Raw genomic sequence first — 21,571 nt, forward strand, 5'->3', positions numbered from 1 at the left:
ATTGATTCTAAAAATTGAAACCTAGTAAATATTTTCATTTTTATAAATACTTGTTTTCTTTTAGAGTCAAGCTGTGTGGTATGATTATATTTCCTTAATAAAAGAACCACTTAAAGGAGAATGCTCAAATGGACTGTTCTTTCTTATACTTCACTAATTGTTAAAAATGCTACATTTTCCATACCTTTTTTGTTTGGTTTTTGTTTATCCTGGAGTTTCTGATTGCCTTTTTTTTCTCTAATTGATAAAAAGAAACATGTATCTATCATTAGATCATTATCACTTTTAAGAGTCTTAAGCATTCTGTATTTTACTTGAGACTTACTCTGTTCTTTGTTACAGAATCCATCAAGGTACTGTTCTAACTGGTTAATTTCCTTTCTATTGGTACATGACTTTGTTATATAACTTTCTGCTTTTCCCTGAGTATATTTTGTATGTTTTTTTATTGCACTTGTGAATTTTATTGTATATTCAGGTACTTCCTCTTCTCAAATCCTGTCTATTCTATGGTGTGTACTCTTCCCTCAGTGACTTCCCTCCCAGATCACCACTTCTTCCTGCCTCAACGTCTACTTTTAGGCCAGCTCCATAGCTGTCATGCTGAGACATCTTTTCTTATTCCTGGTTCTGATCTACTATTTCCTGGGTCTCTTGTCTTCTTTTTCTTGGTTAATCCCCTTGTTTTGCTGGAGTAAATCTTCAACTAAAAGGCGTGGGAGGCAAACTTTCTTAGTCCTTCCTCGTCTGAAATTTTTTTAGTCTTCCCTCACAATAGAGAGTTTGGCTGAGTATTGAATTTTAGATTGTAAATGCTTTTCCCTCAGAATTCTAAAGATATTAATTCCATATCTTAGTTAGCCTGTAGGGGATTTATCTTTCGCTGTTCTTAACTTTCACAGTAATGTTTAGAGTTATGAGTCCTTTTCCTTCCTCCTTCTTCTTAGTTGGTAAATCTTTTCAATGTGAACACGTTTTCTTCTTAAGCCCTAGGAAATTTCCTTCTATTATTTCTTTGCCTCCATTTTCTCTTATTAAACTCCTATTATATATTAAATCCTCTGTTTTAATCCTGCATGTTTCACCTTCCCTCTCATGTTTTCCATCTTTTTGTTCTCCTTTATGGGAGACTTCCGTTACTGGTACCTTTCAACCGTTCTATTTTATTGTGTATCTTAGCAGTCATATTTTTAATCTCCAGTAATTATTTTTAATGTTCATATTCTCCTTTTGCAGAACATCCTGTTGTAGGTGTAATATCTATTCTAATCTCTCTAAGGATACTAGTCAGAACTGTACTTTTAAAAAAGTTTGCCATGGTTTACTTCTTTTGTGCTGCAGACTTCTCTCAAATGTTTGATGTTTCTTAGTAGTCTGTTTATATTTAGATGAATGAATTAAATGATCAGATATTCCTAGGGGTTCTCACAGTGGATGATATTAGATAGGCAGTAATTTTTGATTGGTGAGCTGGAGGTCCTTGTAGGAATGGTAAATTGGCTATGACTGTCATAAATTAGAAGTAATGACAGACCTATAGTGGTAAACTATCATTTGGCAAATGGTTTTGTTCTTCTGTTTAATAGATTTAATACAGTAATCTTTTATCTAGGAAGTATAGAGCCCAAGAGGGTCCCTGGGATGTCCTCAGGAAGTCTGTCAGTACTGAAATTGTGTGTAAAATTGTGTTGCATATATATTTTTCTGGAAAGAGGTTTCCATAATTTTTAGGAGGCTATGACACTAAAAAGATTACCAGTATTCAATAGGAGCATTTATCATTTAAATTCTGGTGGATAGGTATTTCTGCATAATGCTGGAATTAGAAAAAAGCATTCTTTTTGTTGGTTTTTAGTAAAAGGAGAAATTTTGTTTTCTCCTACTAATAATGGATTTGAGTGTTTTTATGTATAGTTGACATTTCTAAGCTTGAGACTGAAGCATATTTCTTACTGAAAAGCCTGAGTCACTCATTACATGGAAGCCCAGAAGAGAATATTAAGTAATTTCCAATGTACGTGGTGGCAGGATGAACATAAGCTGGTCTCTCCTTTTGACCACCCAAGTGGCCAGATACTCTGAATGCTTTTTCTTGTACCTTCATGTTTTGGGTCCAAACTAGCTAAATCAGGGTCTTCTAGAGGTTTTCTCTAAATAAGCTAGTGAGCGTTTACCTGTCCCTAAACAAAACCCACAGATCTGCCTACCTAAGTTTGGCAATCAAAGCCCCGTGGCCACTAGCAAGTTTGCCTCTACTTTGATCTGTGATGTGTATGACACTATATTCTTTGGCTGCTCTAAAGCAGACTGCCAATTAGATCCAAATGTGTCAGCCTTGGAGTGGGTGCTGGTGGCCAAGTTTCCATTAGTGGTTACTACTGATTGATGCCTGCAGCATTCTGTTCATTTAGAAATAGAAACCTATTCTCATGTTTAATCTTGGGGTTGGGAGAGGAGGTAATGGTGGGGTTAGGGGGAGAAAATCCCAGAACACAATTGAATCTTTATTTATTTATTTAAATTAAATCTCTTTATATCTCTCAACTTTTAACTTCTGTTTTTCCTTTAACACAGGAAAGACTCAAAATAATAGGAGGTTGTGATTCTGTTGTTCAGATTAGGGTATGCTTTTTATTTTCTGAGGTATAGAAGGTTGAAAGGAAGAGGAAAGAAAGCCACATTTATTGGAAACCAGCTCTGTGCCTGCAACTGTGTTAGATACTTTCAAGTGTGACCACACACGTGTTCTCTAACAGTTCTACGAGTTAGTGTCTGCGTACTGTTGAGGCAATCACGGTTCAAGAAGAGGAATAGAAGAATATATTCCTTCTATATTGCATACATTATTGCATACATTATAAGTGCCAAAACAAATTCACACAGGTATCTGTTGGATTCAATAGTCTGTGCTATTTCTATTCCACTGTATAACAATGTTAGTGATTATGGGGTTAATCCCTCTAGCATCTGAAAAGAGCTTGGAAAAAGCCCCTACTGCATAATGAAAAGGGGGATATTTAGGCTAGAAGCTTACCTGTGGGTCACCATAGACCAATATAGAAAAAATTAAACCAGGGGCCTAATTTCTAGATTTCAGCTTTTGCATTCATACTCAGAAATGGACTGGGGTTTACTTTTCTTATCTACACTTGGGCTAGTTTCTTGAAATCAAATCATTGTTCTGAGAAGTAAACTACACCAGGGGAAAGGATGGAGGAGAAACAAACAAACCTCTCTTCTTTGTTAATGAGTCATATTGTCTACACTTGGTTTTTCATTGACACCAGCTGGGGTGGTTTTTGCCCATCTCTCAAGGAGGATCCTAATGATGATTCATGGGGTCTGCATCTCATTTGCGGTACCAATTAATTCTGGAAACTCAAAATGCATTCAATTGAATGTATGTTTAAAAACATTTTTTTCTTTCTCCCCCATGCTTTTTATGGGAGGAGTGTAATTTGATATTTGGGACTGTGTTACACAAAAGTTGGTGGAGTATACTTCACTATGGCTCTTCAGAAAAGCGAGGTTTATTGTAACCAGAAGTTTCAGCAGTGGTGAATAGCCTGGAGCAGAGGTTGGCAAACTTTTTCTATCAAGAGCCAGATAGTAAATATTTTAGGCTTTGCAGGTCTATGTTCTCTGTGGCAACTTCTCGACTCTGCTGTTGCAGTGTGAAAGTAGCCACAGACATTATGTAAACGCATAGGTGCAGCTGTGTTCCAATAAAACTTTATTTACAAAAACAGCAAGCGGGGCCAGATTTGGCCTGTGAGCTGGAGTTTGCCAAACCCTAGCCTAGAGGATGTCTCAGGTTTTTCTACGTATATAATACCTACCACCAAGCAAATAGTAAGTACTCATTAAAAGTTTTATTTGTCTTTTTTTTTAAATGACTAAATGCATATACAAAGGAACAGAAGAACTCTTTCACTATGGTCTGAATTCATGTATTGAAATTCATATACTGGAAACCTAATGCCCAAGGTGAAGGTATTTGGACATGGGGCCTTTGGAAAGTGATTAGGTCATGAGGGTGGAGCCCTCATGAATGGGATTAGTGCCCTTATAAAAGGGACCTCAGAGAGTTAGCCTAATCCCCTCCCTACCGTGTGAGGTCACAGCTAGAAATTGGCAGTCTGCAACATGGAAGAGAGCTTTCACCAGAACCCTACCATGTTGGCACCCTGATCTAGGACCTCCAGCCTGAGGAATGTTGAGAAATAAATTTCTGTTGTTTATGAGTCACCCAATCTATGGTATTTTGTTATAGCATCCAGAACAGACTAAAATATCTGCGAAGGCTTCATTACTATCACCTGTGTTATAAAATAAGGAAGGAGTTGGTAGGAATGCTCAATTTATAGATAGAAGAATAAAGTATAAGGAATCAGGGCCCCTAGAAGTTGTGGGCAAATTTTTATTTAGAATTCAAGCTTTTTTTTTAGCTGCACCATGGGGCATGCTGGATCTTAGTTCCCAGACCAGGGATCAAACCCCTGCCCCCTGCATTGGGAGCGTGGAGTCTTAACCACCAGGGAAGTCCAGAATTCAAGCTTCTTGACTCTATTCAATGCTGCATTTGCTGAGCTCCCTTGGTTTCGTATTATTTTATCATTTATTCTAAGGAAAGCTGCTTCTTTCAAAGATAATACTCTTCATTTCTGCTGTATCAGATAAGGTTCTCTGCATTGTAATAGATGGAACAGCCTTCAAACAGACTTAAACAATACAGGGAATTTACTGGCTGATGAACTTGAAAAGTCCAGATGTGAAGTAGGCTCCAGACAGGCTTTACTCAGTCACTCAAAGTTACCAAGCACCCAGTTCCTCTTTGCCTCTGTTCTGCCTGCCACCTGGGCGTCTTCACTCTTAGATTCCACCCTGTGGGATATCCCTTAAGGTTTTCTTGTTTGGTGATGGTGGCGTGGGCAAAGTGAACTTCTCAAACTTCTGCTAACCTTGACCGATTAAGGGAACAACATAGATAAGAATGGACTAACGTGTCCTCGTGTGGTCACGGGGAGCAGAATGAAATTAGGTAAGTTAATGGAATATTTGGCGGTCTTGAGCACTGGGAACAAACCAGAAAGTAGATGCATTCTAGGGAAAAGAGCACCTTTGGAGGTATGTAAGAGCCTAGCAGGGATGCTGAGCCCAAAACCATTTAGAGTCACTGGAGTCTAGGTAGAAGTTGGGATATAAAGGTGGATGAACAAGTAGGGAAGAACCAAATCCCGAAGCCACCTGAAGCAGTCAGCTTTTATCTCCAAGACAAATGGGCCTTGCTGAAGAATTTTGAGCAAGGGAGTGATGGAATTGGACTTGAACGTCAGAAAAATTATTCTGACAGCTTTGTGGAAGGAGGTTCAGGGAGAGGCAGGAAGAAAAGCAACGAACTTAATACAATCAGCTGCATAGAGAAGAGAGGAAGGGGAAGAGAGCCATTTAGATAGAGTTAACCCCCTAGATATGGGGAAAAGTGAAGCAGCCAGAATGACTTCTGGGCTTGTTTCCGTAGCTGGGCCCAAGGTGGTGCCATAAACCGTGATGGATATGAATAAACATGTCCCTGTGCCTTGGTCTTTGAGGACGTGTATGTGGGGGTCTGGGCTGTATTGTGTATTTTCCCAGATATATTAACCCTAATAGAGGTGACAATCCCCAGATATTATCCTAGTTGCGCAAGCCAGGGTGGGATCTCTGCAAACGTCTATAACTAGTTTAAAGCCTCGGTTCCTACCTCCTTTGAGAAGTGCAGAGTGCGGGCCAGATTGAAATCAGATGTAGCCACAGAGCCCCTGGGCTACTGAGCCTCTTCAAATAAGCACTGGGTGAAATCTTTGTGGGGGGAAACTGACCTTTCTGTCTAATCTCCTCAGGCTGCTCTTGTTAATGGAACAAACTACTCCTCAAAGCCACCTGGCCCTGAAAGGAAAACAATGCCTTTCTTTTGCTTTTGTAAAGAGCCTGGCAGGAGGATTCACCGTATGCAAATGCCTTAGGCATCCTGGTGGGGAGGGAAGGGAGGGGGGCAGTCCTGAGCCCTGTGTCCATCTGTGACTCAGCCAGGCCTCACAAAGAGCATTCTCCAAACCTGCAAGGGAAGAAAGCGAGTTGAAAGGAGCCTTGTCATTGTTCTGGCCATGGGAACATATGTCAGAAACATTGTTCCAGCTGCTGCAAAAAGCACTGCTTCCCGGGCAACATCATGCATTACATTGGTGACAGTAGCAGCTGCAAGGCCAGCCTGTGAGTGACCAGAGGAAGGGTAGGTGCACGGAGAGAGCTGAGTGGGCAGTCACAATTTTGCAAGACGCCCTCTCCTTCTTCAGGGTCTCAGCTTAGCCTGCCTCCAAAGGCCTGAATGTTGGGAATGTGGCTGGGAGGCAAACTGAACGTGTGATTTAATCAAGTTTGGTTCTTTAGCTAGAAAATGCTTTGAGATTATGGTAAAAAGGACCCTAAATTGAAATGCAGTGTCATTCTCATTAGCAATCCAGGAAGCCTTTGAAAGCTCCAGTGTGAGTGAGCTGATTTTCAGGTAAAACCAGTCTCTCAAGCATAGCTGAGGAGGTGGAGAATGGGCAAATGGGCAGATGTGGCAGACAGAGCTGTGAAGTACAGCTATGAATGTTACAGAAGGATTTTTTTTGGTTTTGTCTCTAGCTTCCTTTTTTCTCTGGCCCTTCTGTTTCTTTCCTGTCTTAAAATGTTCTCTCCTGATATTATGGAGAAGAAAGAAGTCCCCAGGACTTGGTTTTAGGCACAAATGAGCAACTGAAGCCGTCCAGAGAACTCTGGTCAAGCCAGTTCAACTGCCTGCGATGAATGTGCGTGATGGGTCAGGCACTGTGTTACGAATGGAGCTCAGGGGAGGGGTGATAACAGTTGAGACACAGTCCACATGAGGGAGTTCTGAATGTGCTCACTGTCTGTGGGGGAGGATGGGCATCTTTTCAAGTCATTGTAACACACATCCCAATGTAGTAAGGGATCTGGGGAAGGTATAAACAAACTAGCAAGCAATGCAAAGACAAGTAGAAGTATTCTGACAAGAGACCTGGGGAACGTTTCAGGAAAGAACTGACATGGGGAGAGAGAGCCAGGGAAAGCCAGCGACGGTGAGAACAGACAGTATTCTTGCTGAGGAGGAGCTAGAAGGTTCTGAGGGGAAATACAGCCTGTGAAAACTCTGTTGGGATGGGTGACACAGCAGGAGGCCATCTATGATTAACTTGCTTCCCTCAAGGTATTGGAATTTGGGACAGTTAATCTTTCATAGTTAGGAAAAGTTAACACCTCACTGAGTGTTGGAATCAGGCTAAATCGGGTTGGATTCTCACTGGGGTGTTTCCATAGGAACAGATGAGCCTCTGACCTTTCGTTAAATGGCTCAGCCAGAAAAGGAGAAGAGTAGAGTTTTTCCTGGTCTGTTCTTCCCTAGTTAATATTTATTGAGAGTCCTTCCTGGGTGCTGTGGAAACCACCTGATTACGAGGAATGTGGAGTCAGTTGGAGGAGATACAGAAGTCGTTTTTATTGCTTAGAATATGAAACTGACGTTTTTCAGAGCCCCTGAAGGCACCGAAACCATTCATCTAATAAAACATTTCTCTTAGGCCTTTACTCTGCAAGCCAAGACACAGAACAGTCCTTCTGGAGGCCTTGTTTCACATATTCTTTGAGACATGTGTTTCCGAACACTTTGAGTGAATTGTGCGTTCGCCTCATTTTGAGTCAGTGACTGCTTCTGGAGATGACGTGGATGGATTGTTTGGTAGTGCTTTTCAGGGTCAACAGAGCCCCACCTAAGAAAAGTGGGAAAATGCAGAGGCCAGAGTCCCTACAGCACTACAGAAGGGGTGGTGTGGGGTGGGAAGTGTGGACAGGGCAGGAAGTCACATTTATTGAATATCTTTGTAGGTACTTTGTAGGCACTTTGCCAGGTACTTTGTAGGCAATATATTCATTACTTTTTGAGACTCTTGAAGGAAACAGCAGGTATCCTATAGAATGATGAAGAAAGACTCTGAGAGGTGAAGTAACTTGCCTAAGGCCTATCTACTGGGCAATGATGCAGCCATGATTCATAGGCCAGAATCCAGGGCTTACACCACCCTGCCGGGGCTGCTCCCAGGGCAAGTGCTGCTCTATCAGAAAACAAACAGTACTGTTCTTTTATTGGGCTAATACCAGGAAAAAAGAGAGGGCAAACGGTACTACTCCACCAGCAACCTCGCTACAGCTAGGGCAAAACTTTCAAACTTTTTTTTGTTCAGCACTGTAGTAAGAAATATATTTGACAAGAAGATCCAGTACAGTTTTACATATAAAATTTCAAAAGTTTTATGAAGCGATTCTTACATTCTGACTGCGAGGTGCTCTGTTTTCTGTTGAAGTAATCTGTTCTATTCGTTTAGTTTAAAAAAAAAAATGCTGATCCTGAATCTCCAATTTGGGGGTGGCCTGCTTAGTGAAAGCACTCGTTGGGGGTAACAAACTGGAGATTTATTTGTAACATTGGACAAAGGAATTTGGCAAGTCTTTCCTCTTTTGCATACACCCCTCTGGCTAAAAATACAATGTTACCCTTTTATGATTTATTTTTCCCTTAAAGGCTGTCTGGTTCTATTGTTCATAAAAGAAATAGGTAAACCATTTACCTGTCTCCAAGAACCTTTCCCTCGTGTGTAGGGTTACAGGGCAGGGTAGATTCTGCTTCTTCTACCTTCCTAGGGACAAAGGGCTCCAGTCAGCCCTCAATCAAGAGGGAGTTTTGAATGTGAGGAAGCTGATTATGTCTGCTTTTTAAATTATTTTCCTTGTCCAGGTCACGTAGAGAGAATTTCTCTCATGACTCCTATCTGTGAGTAAATAGAACGTTTAAAGCCTCACACTTTTACTTTAATCATGGAAATATTGCTAGATTTGGTTGAGAGGATTGGAGAGAGAGAGGTGGTATTTAATGAGGTGGATTTTACAATTCCATTCACCCTGACAGGAGGGGCTCTGATATGAGGATCATGTTTGCCAGGTTGGTGGGAAGAAACCTGTAGGAATCAATCATTCTGAAGGCACTTTGCATGCTATGAAGTGCCAGGCAAATATGAGGAACTATTGCTATTAGGTGTGATGCTGAGTAAGAGCAAAGCTCTTTATCTTGTCTGTAAAAATGGCAGGTCTTTTCTTTTTCTGTTGTTATAAATTTATTTATTTATTTAATTTCTGGCTGCATTGGGTCTTCGTTGCTGCACGTGGGCTTTCTCTACTTGTGGTGAGCGGGTACTACTCTTCGTTGTGGTGCGTGGGCTTCTCATTGCTTTGGCTTCTCTTGTTGAGGAGCATGAGCTCCAGGCGCGTGGGCTTCAGTAGTTGTGGCGCGTGGGCTCAGTAGTTGTGGCTCGCGGGCTCTAGAGCACAGGCTCAGTAGTTGTGGCGCACGGGCTTGGTTGTTCTGCGGCATGTGGGATCTTCCCGGACCAGGGCTTGAACCTGCATTGGCAGGTGGATTCTTAACCACTGCGCCACCAGGGAAGCCCCAGCAGGGCTTTTCTTGACACAGGTGAGGCTTGTAGCAAATTATTGCTCTTTGTCTGACCACAAAAATTGTTACTCTTTATTTGACCAATAAATCCAAGACACACTGATTTCCTATTACATACTAAGTATCGTGCTGGACTTTGTGGAGGCTGAAACCAAATGAGATGTGGTCTCTGCACTTTAGGTGCTTAAAATTGATCTTCAGGGAGAAGAGACATTTAAGGCAGAAAACAAAAACATGAAAAGTCCGTGATGGTGTGTAACTCAGTGCTGAATGGCATGCTACAGAAAAGCCAAATGGTCAGATTCGTCAGAGGAATCCAGGTCTGCCTCATGGTCTGTGAAGGAAACTCCACATTGGAAATTAGACAGAGGAATGAGGAGGCAGCAGAGGCCTGTTTATCTGGAAAGCTCTACTCAGTAACCTGCAACTCTTGGGATTTATTTGACCTGATTTGTGGTGTTGATTAAACTCAGGCTTCAAGACGTCCCGTGCTCTATGTCCTGCACCAAAGCCTTGGTAAAGAATTTAACTGAAGGACTGTGACTTCTGGGTCTCGGTGTATTTGTCAGCTTGGGCTCCCATAAAAAAATACCACAGACTGGGGGGTTCAAACAATAGAAATGTATTTCTCATGGTTCTGGAGGCCGGGAAGTCCAAGATCAAGGTCCTGGCAAAGTAAGTTTCATTCTGAGGCCTCTTCTCTTGGCTTGTAAGCTGCTGTCACTCACATGACCTCTTTTTTTTTTTTTTTTTTGTGGTACGCGGGCCTCTCACCGCTGCGGCCCCTCCCGTTGCGGAGCACAGGCTCCGGACGCGCAGGCCCAGCGGCCATGGCTCACGGGCCCAGCCGCTCCGCGGCACACGGGATCTTCCCGGACCGGGGCACGAACCCACGTCCCCTGCCTCGGCAGGCGGACCCCCAACCACTGCGCCACCAGGGAAGCCCCACATGACCTCTTTGAGAGAATGCTAATCTCTTTTCCCTTTCTTATAAGGACATTAATCCCATCATGGGAGCCCCATCCTCGTGCCCTCATCTAAACCTAAGTATCTCCCGAATACCCCACCTCCAGATAACATCACATTGGGAGTCATGGCTTCAACATATACATTTGCGGGGCGGGGGACACAAACATTCCGTCCACAACACTCTGTATGCTCAAGTTCTGAGATGAAAGGGAGAAAGGGAAAAGCACAACAGAACTTCCGTCTCCTCTGCCACCTTTGAGCTTTGTTGTAGCAAAAATGCATCCTAAATATTCTACTATCAGTGATGTGGTCACTTCTTTAAGGCCTCACTGATTTCAACATTTTTGTTGTATCTGAAGTTGAGGCATGTTGGAAGGCTGCCAGAGTGCCATGCACCAAATTATGTGTTGAGTATTAGGGCCTCTTGAATGCATGCACTTGAGAAGTGTGTACTCTGTTAGGCAAATCATACAACTTGCCCATCAGCTTCCATAATTAATCTGACATATAAATAGTAGAGAGGCCACTGCTTGGTTCCTTCCCAATTGACTACCTATTCCTGACTTAGTTATAGCCAAAAGTTATGAGTAAATTTTTTCCCCCTTTGGTTCTTCCATTATTTCCAATGCCGTCTTCCTATTTGAGTCTTCTCTTCTGCTGCTTCTTCCTTGCTCAGAAAGACATAAAGTAGCCATGAATTGTTTGTCTCCTTATTTTTCTGGCTGTGGACCAAGAGGAGCCATACCTGGTCCATTCATTTAAGATAAGCAGAGGTGGGATGTAGTCAAATGTTTATAAAGAAAATTTTAAGGAAAACAGAGTGTAGGGGGTTAGTGCCCTCTGAGCCAGTATTAGGAGAGGCCCCTGATGTGCTGGGCAAGGCAACACTTGGTTTGTGAGGAAAGAATCCCACAGCCTCAATAATGACCCACGGCCACTGAGCTTCTGAGGTTTTCCTTCCAAGTAAAGCAGGCTCCTGGGCAAGTAGGGTGACCCTAATTTTCAACATTAATTTTTCTTATCAACATTCAGTTTCTTAATATGGTTTGCCAGGGTAACCCAGGGAGGCATGTCCATCCTTTTTGATGACCCAACCTAAGTCACATCACTCAGGATATCACAGAGGATACCTGTATGATTATATGGAGTCAAAGAAACTTGTGGATGGAGGAACTTTAGGGATTCTTAGTCTGGTTCTTGATCTCAGGTAAGGTAAGCAAGGCCCACTGGGATGGTGTCTTATGTCAGTCAGCAAAAGAGCTGACACTATATCTAGGCCTCCTGACTCCCACTCAACTCACTGTCATTTTTCACTGTGCCCAGCTTGGAAAGTTTATACTTTTGTGTGTGTGCGTGTGCGTGTGCGTGTGTGTTTGAGATAAACTTCCTTGGAGGATTGCCTGGTATTGTATCAAAATGCTGGAAATTATGGGCTTCCCTGGTGGCATAGTGGTTGAGAGTCCGCCTGCCGATGCAGGGGACGCGGGTTCGTGCCCCGGTCCGGGAGGATCCCACATGCCGCGGAGCGGCTGGGCCCGTGAGCCATGGCCACTGAGCCTGCGCGTCTAGAGCCTGTGCTCCGCAGTGGGAGAGGCCACAACAGTGAGAAGCCCGCATACCGCAAAAAAAAAAAAAAAAAAAATGCTGGAAAATTTATGTTTATGGTTTAATAGGTAAGGTTGGCACTGATTTACCTTTTTTCACATTTTTAGCAGAGCAAGTAGCAGATCTAGAGGTGATAAAGTTTAGAAAATATGCTGGGATAAAATCTCTTAAGTCAACAAAACTAAGGCCATGTTTTGTTCAGGGCTCTGTGTTTTGTTATTAATTCATCCTGGGGTCAGACTGAATCATTGCCTTTTTCTAGGCGGTTTTCATGGGCAGTTGTCAGAAGAGAGGCTCTGTTTTCAGGCATTGCGATATATATTGGGTGGGGGGGGCGTGGGTAGACAGATATGGTATCAGGGAGAAAGAGAGAAGAAGATGGCAGTGCAGCCACAAGGGAAACGGCACTTGTGTCAGGAAACATACTTCTTTTCCATCATGATTTTGTTATTGAAATATAGTTCATTTCACATCTTAAGGCTTCTTCTACTATTGTGGAGAATAAAGATTAATTAAAGGTACACTTTATGACAGCTTGTGTGTTCACAAAACATCCCACAACAGGAAACCAGGAGACAAGTTGCCTCAACTCTGCAACTAAGAATCCAAGAGCGTCCAAAAGACCCCAGTTCCTCTATGTCATGAAGAGGTGAAGTAGAAGACTTATTTAGTTCTCTTGTAGTTCCCCAATTCTAGGTCATCCCTCATGGCAAGATACCCTGTTTCTGAAATCGTCCTGATTCGGTTATGTACTCTGCCAAGTAGTGAGATAGATACTCCTGCATACAGTCCAGAATTGCCAGGTTTGCTAGTTAATACCCTGAAGGTCATGAGTAGGAGGCTGCCTTCCTTCGTTACCAAAAACTGATTAGGATGATTTTGTAATTTGGAGATAGATGGAATGTCTGGAAGGCATCTTGGCCAGAGAATTCCATCATACCCTATCTTGAAGGCTTGTGATAAAACTACCCAGCTCAGTGTCTGGCACTGCACAGCTTCCCTGGGAGCGTAGATCCCCTCCTGGTAAATATTTTTGATTGCTTGAGGAAAGATCTTAGGTTGCCTTAAATGAAATTGGCCTTGGGACATTCTCTAATGGTTCAGTGCTCAAGCACTTCACATTTGGCCCACCAATTAGCCTTTTCTGGCTGCTCCTTGAAATTGCCTAATTCTCTCAAGATGTCTCCACATGTTTTGGAGTTGTCTCTTCCTATGGACTCTCCAAAACTTGCCTGTCATGTCCCTTGTTTCCTAAGGTTCTAACCAGTCTTCCACATGACAGCCAATGATTGCCTGCCACATATATATATACACACACACACATATATACTTATACATATACATACATATATATGCATATATACCTATATATACCTATATACATGCATATACACACACATATATACTCATATACATATATACACATATACATACACATATATGCATATATATACCCATATATATGTATATATATATACACACACACACACCTATATAAATTACATATATAAATATATACATAAGAAAGTGGTGAGGGAAGGGATCACAGTCTACAAACTCAGTCTGTGACAAATCAAAGAAAAACAGTAACTTCAAAGCTTCTGCCAGGTGTTAAAGGTAATGAATTTTTTGTTTAGGAAAATACTGGATGGATCATTTCGGTTAAAATAAAAAAAAAAAATTAAGTGAATGTGAGCTTGCTTGGGTGGTAGCTTGGTAGAAAAATGGTGAGGACCCCTGGGACTGAGAGAAGACAAAGGATGATAGAAGTCTGGTTGAATATGGTAACATAATAGTTGTTGTTGGCTAAGGGAAAAAAAACAGCCAGCAGGAATCCCCTGTAACAGGATGGAGAAGCTTCAAGAAGAGTAATGCCTAATACCCGGTGATAAGTTTTTCTTTAGGATTGGTGCTGTTCTTCTATTAAACCTAAGCTTTTAGTAAAGGCTTGTTCCATGAAGTACTAATGATAGAGTTGCTTTGGGTGTTGAAAGGAGGTTGGAAGGTGGTGGCCAAAGGTGAGGGGATAGAATGAGGAAAAAGGTCAGCATTTGCAGAAAGCAAGATGGTAAGTAGGACTGAGAAACCAGCAATAGCAGGAAGTTGGAGTGATATGAACCAAGAGAACATGGTTCCTAGACTCCTTAAAAATATCAGGGAGATGATTGGATTTCTCAGCATATGTTAGATGGTAGCTCTAGTCATTTTATTTGAGTATTGATGAAAAGGGTGACCCCTGAATAGCCGGTAAACTTGGGGACATTTGGATTATAGACCTGGGACACGTACATGCACAAAATGTACAAAATGATCTGGCATTGGTTGACATTGTATACTCCTGTGCCAACTAAGTTTGTGGTTGCATATTAACATCCAACAAGGAGCTTTAAAAAATTGCTTTGCTCTGTCCATCGCCAGATAGTCTACTTCAAATGCTCAGGGTTGTGAAATCCAGGCACTGATATTTTTAAAAAGAACCTTAGTTGATTCCTAATATGCAGGTAGGGTTGAGAGTAATAGATCAAATGGCTCTTTTAGGATAGGTAGTATCCAAATAATTTTTGCTCACTTCTACTCCAATTTTAATTATAGAGATAAAAAGTGATCTGCAGGGGGTATTATCAGCAACAATAATTCTTAAAATGGGTTTATATCAATAAAACATGGAATTTTATATCTCAAACTGCACCATATTTAATTGTACAGTTACTAAGAAATATCTGTTTGGTGCAGGACGACATGGATGTCATTCAACCTGGATTCTAGTTGTGACTCAAACCAACATACTGTATTTGAAGTTTAATCTCCTTATCTGTGAAATACGGCTCCTAATAACATCTGTCCAATCTACCTCATGAGTTAGGAATGAAACAATACCGTAATAGGTGTAAAAGTTTTTGATAAAGGTAGGAAGTTTTACAGAAGTATAGTGTATTGTTATTTTTCTTTTCCTTTGTAGTCCCATTTAGCCGCACACTTGAAGGATTACGCGTCAATTTCGGATCAGTGGCAGGCGGAACCCGCGGGGGCGGAACCCGCGGGGGTGGAACCAGGAGACCGTACGGTCATTTTATGTAAGGGACTTGTGCGTCCACGGTCATTTTATGTAAGGAACTTGTGCGTCCACGAGTTCGTATTCGTGTGTGTCCTGGAGCCAGTCCCCAGAGGATACCGAGAGCTGACGCTGTAAGTATATATGTGCATATATACACAGAAATGTATATAAATATATGTATACCGGTGTACACGGGTACATATATGTCTATCCGGTGTCTATACGGGGCCTTTGGAAGCAAGACTCTGCCAAGGCAGCGGTAGGCCATGCAGAAAGAAACCACTAAAGCACGGTTGCCCCAGGGCAGCGGCGACCACAAGCTCACCTTTGTGCTGACAAGGCTTCTGGATATGATCTTAATTGAGTAAGCGTCGGGCCTGCTTCTTTTTCTGCCTTTGGATGCCTTGTGTGGAAGTTATCTCTAGGTATGCAGTATAACTGGGGAGGGTAGTGTGGGCACTGGGGTGCCCTAGAGAGCTGGGGCCACTTGCCCAGCTCTCGGATGAAAGCATTTCACATGGATGTGGAAAAGAGTTTTAAGAGGGGCCACTGACAGGACTGCACTCTCAGAAATGGGTGGCCCTTCTCAGTAACTCTTTCCAGTTCTCCTATTCCCCTTTACCACCTTCTCCTCCATGGTGAAGCACTCAGGGCTGAAAGGTGCTTCCTTCCTGGTTTAGGGCAGAGAATCTCTTCCCAGGTCTTGGGCTCTCCCCAGCGGGGAAGGAGTGCCAGCTCTTATAAAGGCTTTACCGTGTGGTGTCAGGAGGCGCTGGCCCAGGACCGGCAAGGCAGCTCTGTTGTGGGTCAAAGAAGAAGCCCTAGTAGGGATGGTCTAATGGGAGGAAAGGATGTTGGTGGGTGTATGGTTAAATCATAGTAGGGGATTTCAGTGAAAACCCAAAAATTACGTGATGGTTCCCCTTCTTTCACAACAGCCTAGAATGCTCTTTTACGTGAGCTGTCCTCAGGGAGGATTAAGAAATCTGGAAGCAAGAACATGGTTTTACTGCCCCAATTTTTTGCTTTCTTGGGCTCTTCTTTCTTCCCCTATCTCATGGTTTTTCAAGGTTGAATCTGGATATGGAAACGGTACTCTGGGTCCTGTTCTGCTCAGGGTGGGATTTGTCTGAAGTATTTAAGGTCCCCTTAAATCAGGGGCTATCTCGGGGCCTGAGATAGTACAGTACTTCTGTCCTCCATCTCCTTCCCCCAGCCCCATGAAAGTGAGGGTACCAGTGCTGGCTGTAGGTATGATTTGCCTTTGGTCCCCATGGGAAGTCTGTGGGCCTGGAGGTGTAGGTGTGGGGCCTTAGGGCATTTCCATGGCAGTGTCATTCTGGTCTTTAAGTTCTTCTTCCATAGTTTTCAGAACAGTCCTTGGGTTGCTGGGAGCCAGGGGTCTGTATTTGGGTCTGAATCCTGCTGCCAGTTAGTCCTGTGACCTCAGGTAATTTACTGCATCTCATTTTCCTCCCGTTACCTGTTGGATGGGAACACTTTGTCAATTATAAATTAGTGTAAAGAGCTATAATTCTGGTACTTACATGGTGGCTAGCTTGATTTTTGTTAAGCATGTATGTATAGGGAGGGAGGAGAACGTCATCATTGAGTTTAGGGTCAGAAAGAAAGATCCTGTAAACTTAAAAGTGTGGTTGCTGAGGGGCATAGAGGACAGGAAAGCACAGTAGGTGCATTTCAGAGTGTGGTCAGTTGCATAGACCAGAGAGAAAAAGTTGGGGTGGGGGAGCAGAAGGAGAAAAAGCTGGCTGGGTCTTCTGTTAAAAGCTATGAGAGATGACTTTTTTGGTGCAAAGAGATAACAAAATCTCTCCACAGTGCCTCATACTCAACCATTAGAGATTTATTCCTTTGGATAAAACACTGTCTTTTTGGTTACTATTCTCATTTAAAATATAGATGTTTCTAGGGGTAACATGTTAATCTATATATACCTTTTTCTGTTCATTTCCCAACCTGACAGGGACAGCCTGGGTAAAAGTGATGGTACAGGATTAACTGTGAAGGATAAGTTAAATCAGTCTATGGATGAAGAGGAAAACTTTAGAGACTTCTTTTCACTTACTTCACCATTTTGCTTAGAACTCAGCTTCACGTGGAGTTTGCTGAGAGGACAGGGAATGAGTGTGTCGAGGCTTCTGCCTGATACTGGAATTGAGTCGGGGTGATACTTTAACCAGAGAGTGGAGAGAACAAATCCCTGGTGTCTAGATACTGAATAACACTTCTCTTCCCTCACTGTATGCTGTTGAGTATGTTGGCCAAGCTCAATGGAAACACTGCATACCCAGGCAGAAGCACCTCATGCCTTCTGCAGAGAAACTGCTTTTCCCTTCACAGCCTGTGTTGCCTCAAGACAAGCTCTGATCTCAGGGGGAAATGTGTGCTAATGGCAATTAATAACCCGTCACAGTTCACAAAAGCCTTTCAAATCCATTATGGCATTTTGTTCTCACACATTCCTCTCAGGGAGGTAGACGAGATTCTGGATCTAATTAGTATATGAGAAAAATGAGAACTCTGAGTTGCTGGGAAAATCATGAAGTTGCCTTGAAGCCACATTGCTGGCCCCTAGCAATTGAATCAGTGTTGACGATGATAATGGTAGGTGCTTCTTCTGTTAGAATATCAATTTATTTTTGTTTCTTTAGCTCCTCTCTGATGAAAATGATACCTACAAGGGCAAATTTGAGGCACCATATGTGAAATGCTGAGACCCCTTGATGAGAAAGGAGACATGGAAAGCCAAGGATGCTTGTGCAGTTACTCTGATGCAGCAGTTTTCTGGTGCCATCTAGTGCTTCATGGTAGGAAGGGCAGAGGAATGGCTCAGTCATAAAAGGACACAGGCTGCAGCAAAGTGAGTCTTTAAGGTGACAGAGTCGAGTTTTTCTTAAATTGGGTATGTGAGTCATTGTATTGATTTTCAGAGGTTTGAGAGAATTGTTTTCTTTAAAAGTTGTCTTCTCCTTAAAACTGGAATTAGGAGTAGAGTCAGAGACCCTGGCTGAACAATAGAACAGGCATGGGCCTTAATTTTAGAATGGTTTCCCCTGAGGCAGAGCTTTCTGAGACACAACTCTTGCCTTTAAGGGTGAGCTTCAGAAAAGATACTGAAGAAAAAAAGAAATAAATATGGTTGACCCTTGAACACTGGTTTGAACTGCGCAGGTCCACTTTTACTCAGGGTTTTTCTATCGTAAATACTATAATACTGCAGGGCCCGAGGTTGGTTTAATCTGTGGATGTGGAACCATGGATACAGAGGAACTTAGTATACAGAGGGCCAAATATAAGTTAGACTCACGTTTTCTGCTGTGTGGAGGGTCGGTGCCTCTAACCTTGCATGTTCAGGGAGGGTCAACTGTAGTTTGCTCTTTAGACATTTTAATTCTTGCTCTTGGTGACCCTATGCATAGGGCATGACTAAACATCCCTAGCCCTAGGTTTCACCTGGCTACTTATTGTTGAGCTATGGTGAGGGCATGTAGCCATGCCTGCTAATGTTCAATCTAACATCCACATGGAAAGGTACATGCTTTGAGCCTTTCTTTTAGGAACTGGGAGTCAATCTAAGGAGGCAGAGTCTACAGGCCTAAAATAAGTGTCATGATACTTACCCTTCATTTCTATTTCATTTTTACATTTGCTTTTAGCAACAGCTGTGTGCATGAAAATGTGTGTGGGTCAAACATGGGACTAAGTAAAGGAAACTGGTTAGTTCTTTTGAAAAGCAAAGAATCTTTTTGCAAAGTAAATAATCACACAGTTCAACTTGATAATCTATGTGTTGGCCAAGATATGTTCATTAAGGGTCTCTCTTGTTAAATACATGTTCCATGTTTAAGCGATTACAGAAATTCATTTAGTCCTTGAACAATAAATGGATTGGCTTGTAGATATTTATTGAGGCAAAAATGCATATGTCCCTTTATTACAAAAATTATAAATCACGAATAGGTTTTCAGATCAACCCTCCAAAAGCTATTAAACCCATGAGGTAGGTTAAATAATGCAATTTGTAGCTGAAGCAAGTGAAAAGAATACAGCTAGAATAGTCAAAACTATGAAGGAGATGCCAGATTCAGTAGAAATACATTTTTAGTTATCAAGATGTTTCAGTAAACGTAGTGTTAGAGGAACATGAAGAAGAAAAATATCTTTGTATTGAGATGTTGGTGGCACTGATTCTTGTGTCTAAGTTGGTCTAAAAATGGGTAGCCTTCTTGTGTTTGTTCAAAGTTGGCCATTTTTCCCCTCAGAATTGAAGCAGAGTAAGAAGAGGAGAGATTTTTTTTCTGGACTTAACGCATAAGATCTAGAAAATAAAGATGGAAGAAGAGAATTGAAAAAAAATATGTGTGGGTGTGAAAAAGAGATATCTTGAAGTTAGCAAGTGGCCTATAAGTAGAGAAATTAAGAAAATCAACTCACGAGAGTTTGTACAACCTCCTGATTCCCAAAGGAATTGAATCTATGTCTGCTAGTTTACATGTTGGCTGACAGTTATGTACGTTAAAAGGAAAACAGTATTTTGCACGTTTAATGACTTTTGAAGATCATTTGCAAAGTTTTTTTTTTTTTTTTTTTTCACATAGCAACATGATACAGTGGTTTGGGAAAGAAACTTCAATTCAGGAATTTTCTTTAAAATCAAAGTCTAACCCCCCTCCCTAATCCCCGTTAGCATTGATGTTTTGATTCCTATACCAGTAAAGAGCCTAGCTTGGGCTTTTCAGGGTGACATCCCATTCAAAATCCCATGGCAAGCAAGCTTTTCACAAGTATCCTGCTGTCTTTCTGTCTCTCTATGTGTCAGACAGGCAGGCAGCTGTGAGTCATCAAATACACATTGGGGTCATTTGGGAGATAGTCTTCATGAAAATAAAAAATGAGTTTGAGTGTTTATTGATTTTTTTCTCCTCAGTGTGGAATGAGAAAGCACCGTCAAGTAAAGCAGTGGGTCCTTAAAGTGTGGTTCACAAAGCTCTGAAAACCAAGAGTTTTAAAGTAAGTTTGGCACCAAAATTCATTGGTGGCAAAACCTGTCTGGAATTCATATGAGATTATTTATGATCATTATATTTATCCCACTTAGAGTGAATATTTGTGTTTTGTTTTGATAATATTTGATAAAATATTAATACATTTGATTATGGGCTAAGGCCCCAGATTCTACTGGAGGTCTTAGTAATTCATTATATTTGCTTTCTAAATTCTGAAAAATTCTCAATTCTGAAGCATATCTGCCTCAAAGATTTCAGAAAAGGGATTGTGGATCTGGATAGGTTTAAGAGCCTCTGGTCATTTCTCAGAGCCAGCCAACTGAACCAACTCCTTTTTCTTCCTTCCTCCTGTCTCCTCTAATGACCCAGCTGTCTGAAGTAAAGGGGTCCTCCACGCCAAGGACGGAAAGATCCAAGCCAAGCCCCAAGGATGGATCTGCTGGGGAGGCGGTGGGTCTAAGAGCCACTGTTGGAGCCAAGAGACCCACTCTTTCTGTCCGGTGCTACCCAGACTGGAAATCCCTTGAGAGTGGGCCCATAGCTTGCACATCTTTGAGCCCCAGCACCTCGCACAGAGCGTGCTGTACTAAATGAGTGGGACAGGCCTTGTGATGAAGAGGTATAATCCAGGAAGATGGAAGCAGCTCCCGTTGCTAGAGCTGAGGCCGTTCTGCTTTGCCCTCATCTTCCTAGGCCACGCAGCTGTCAGAGCAAAGGCTAACTGGTAGTAAATGCAGAGGTTATTCCCTCCCCCACCCCTGTGCCCTCCTTTTTAAAAGTTAGCTAAACTCCATATTTTATTCATAGTTTGTTAATTTCTGCATAATGTCCTTTTTCTGTTCCTGGATCTCATCTAGGCTACCACGTTTACATTACATTTAGTCATCATGTTTCCTTAGGTTCCTCTTCCTGTGACAGCAGAGAGGGGAAGTGCCATTCTCATCACATCCGTATCAAGGATTATCGTTCCTTTTGACGGGGCTCTCCTGGGCTGTGGTTGTTGATTGCTTACTGACGCCTCATTCTCTTTATGTTGGGATCTCAGGTGACTCTCCAGGGTTATGCTCACTTCCACAGAATTTAGAGTTGAGTTCTAGCTGGCTCAGCTGTGCTGACCTAACCAAGTATTTCCAGTGGAAAAACCCAACTGAAAAAAGGAATTTCTTAATTCATGTTTTTACAAAACCCCAAATTTTGGTTTCAGGCATTCCAGGATTCAGGAACTCAAACACAGTCATTAAGAAACTGTCTCTCATATATTGGCTTTGTTCGCTTTGGGTTGGCTTCATTTTTAGGCTGGCTCTCTCCAAAATTTAGAAAAGAGGATTCCTAGAAATTCAGAATCTTTATATTATCCTTAGAGCTAGG

The 21,571-nt window shown here is 42.1% G+C and overlaps 1 protein-coding gene across 16 annotated transcripts in view; it reads left to right on the top strand.

Annotated features, from left to right (window-relative positions):
- RNF144B (ring finger protein 144B) overlaps positions 1-21,571 on the top strand; it is a 610,854-nt gene that overhangs the window by 87,893 nt on the left and 501,390 nt on the right. For 6 of the 16 annotated variants that reach the window (XR_009520985.1, XR_009520984.1, XR_009520983.2 and 3 more), the window contains exon 9: positions 15,081-15,307. The exons of 3 other annotated variants lie outside the window; for them this stretch is intronic. Coding sequence is in view for 6 of the 13 variants with exons in the window: in XM_060023570.1 (XP_059879553.1) it covers positions 15,081-15,307 (227 nt within the window). In the remaining 7 variants the exon portion in view is untranslated. Of the gene's footprint in view, positions 1-15,080; positions 15,308-20,124; positions 20,208-21,571 lie in introns of those variants that run through there. 7 more of the 16 variants (XM_069541082.1, XM_069541083.1, XM_069541084.1 and 4 more) reach the window with 6 other exon arrangements.

The sequence above is a fragment of the Delphinus delphis genome, chromosome 10, assembly GCF_949987515.2.
Source record: "Delphinus delphis chromosome 10, mDelDel1.2, whole genome shotgun sequence".
In the NCBI taxonomy this organism is placed as follows: Eukaryota; Metazoa; Chordata; class Mammalia; order Artiodactyla; family Delphinidae; genus Delphinus; species Delphinus delphis.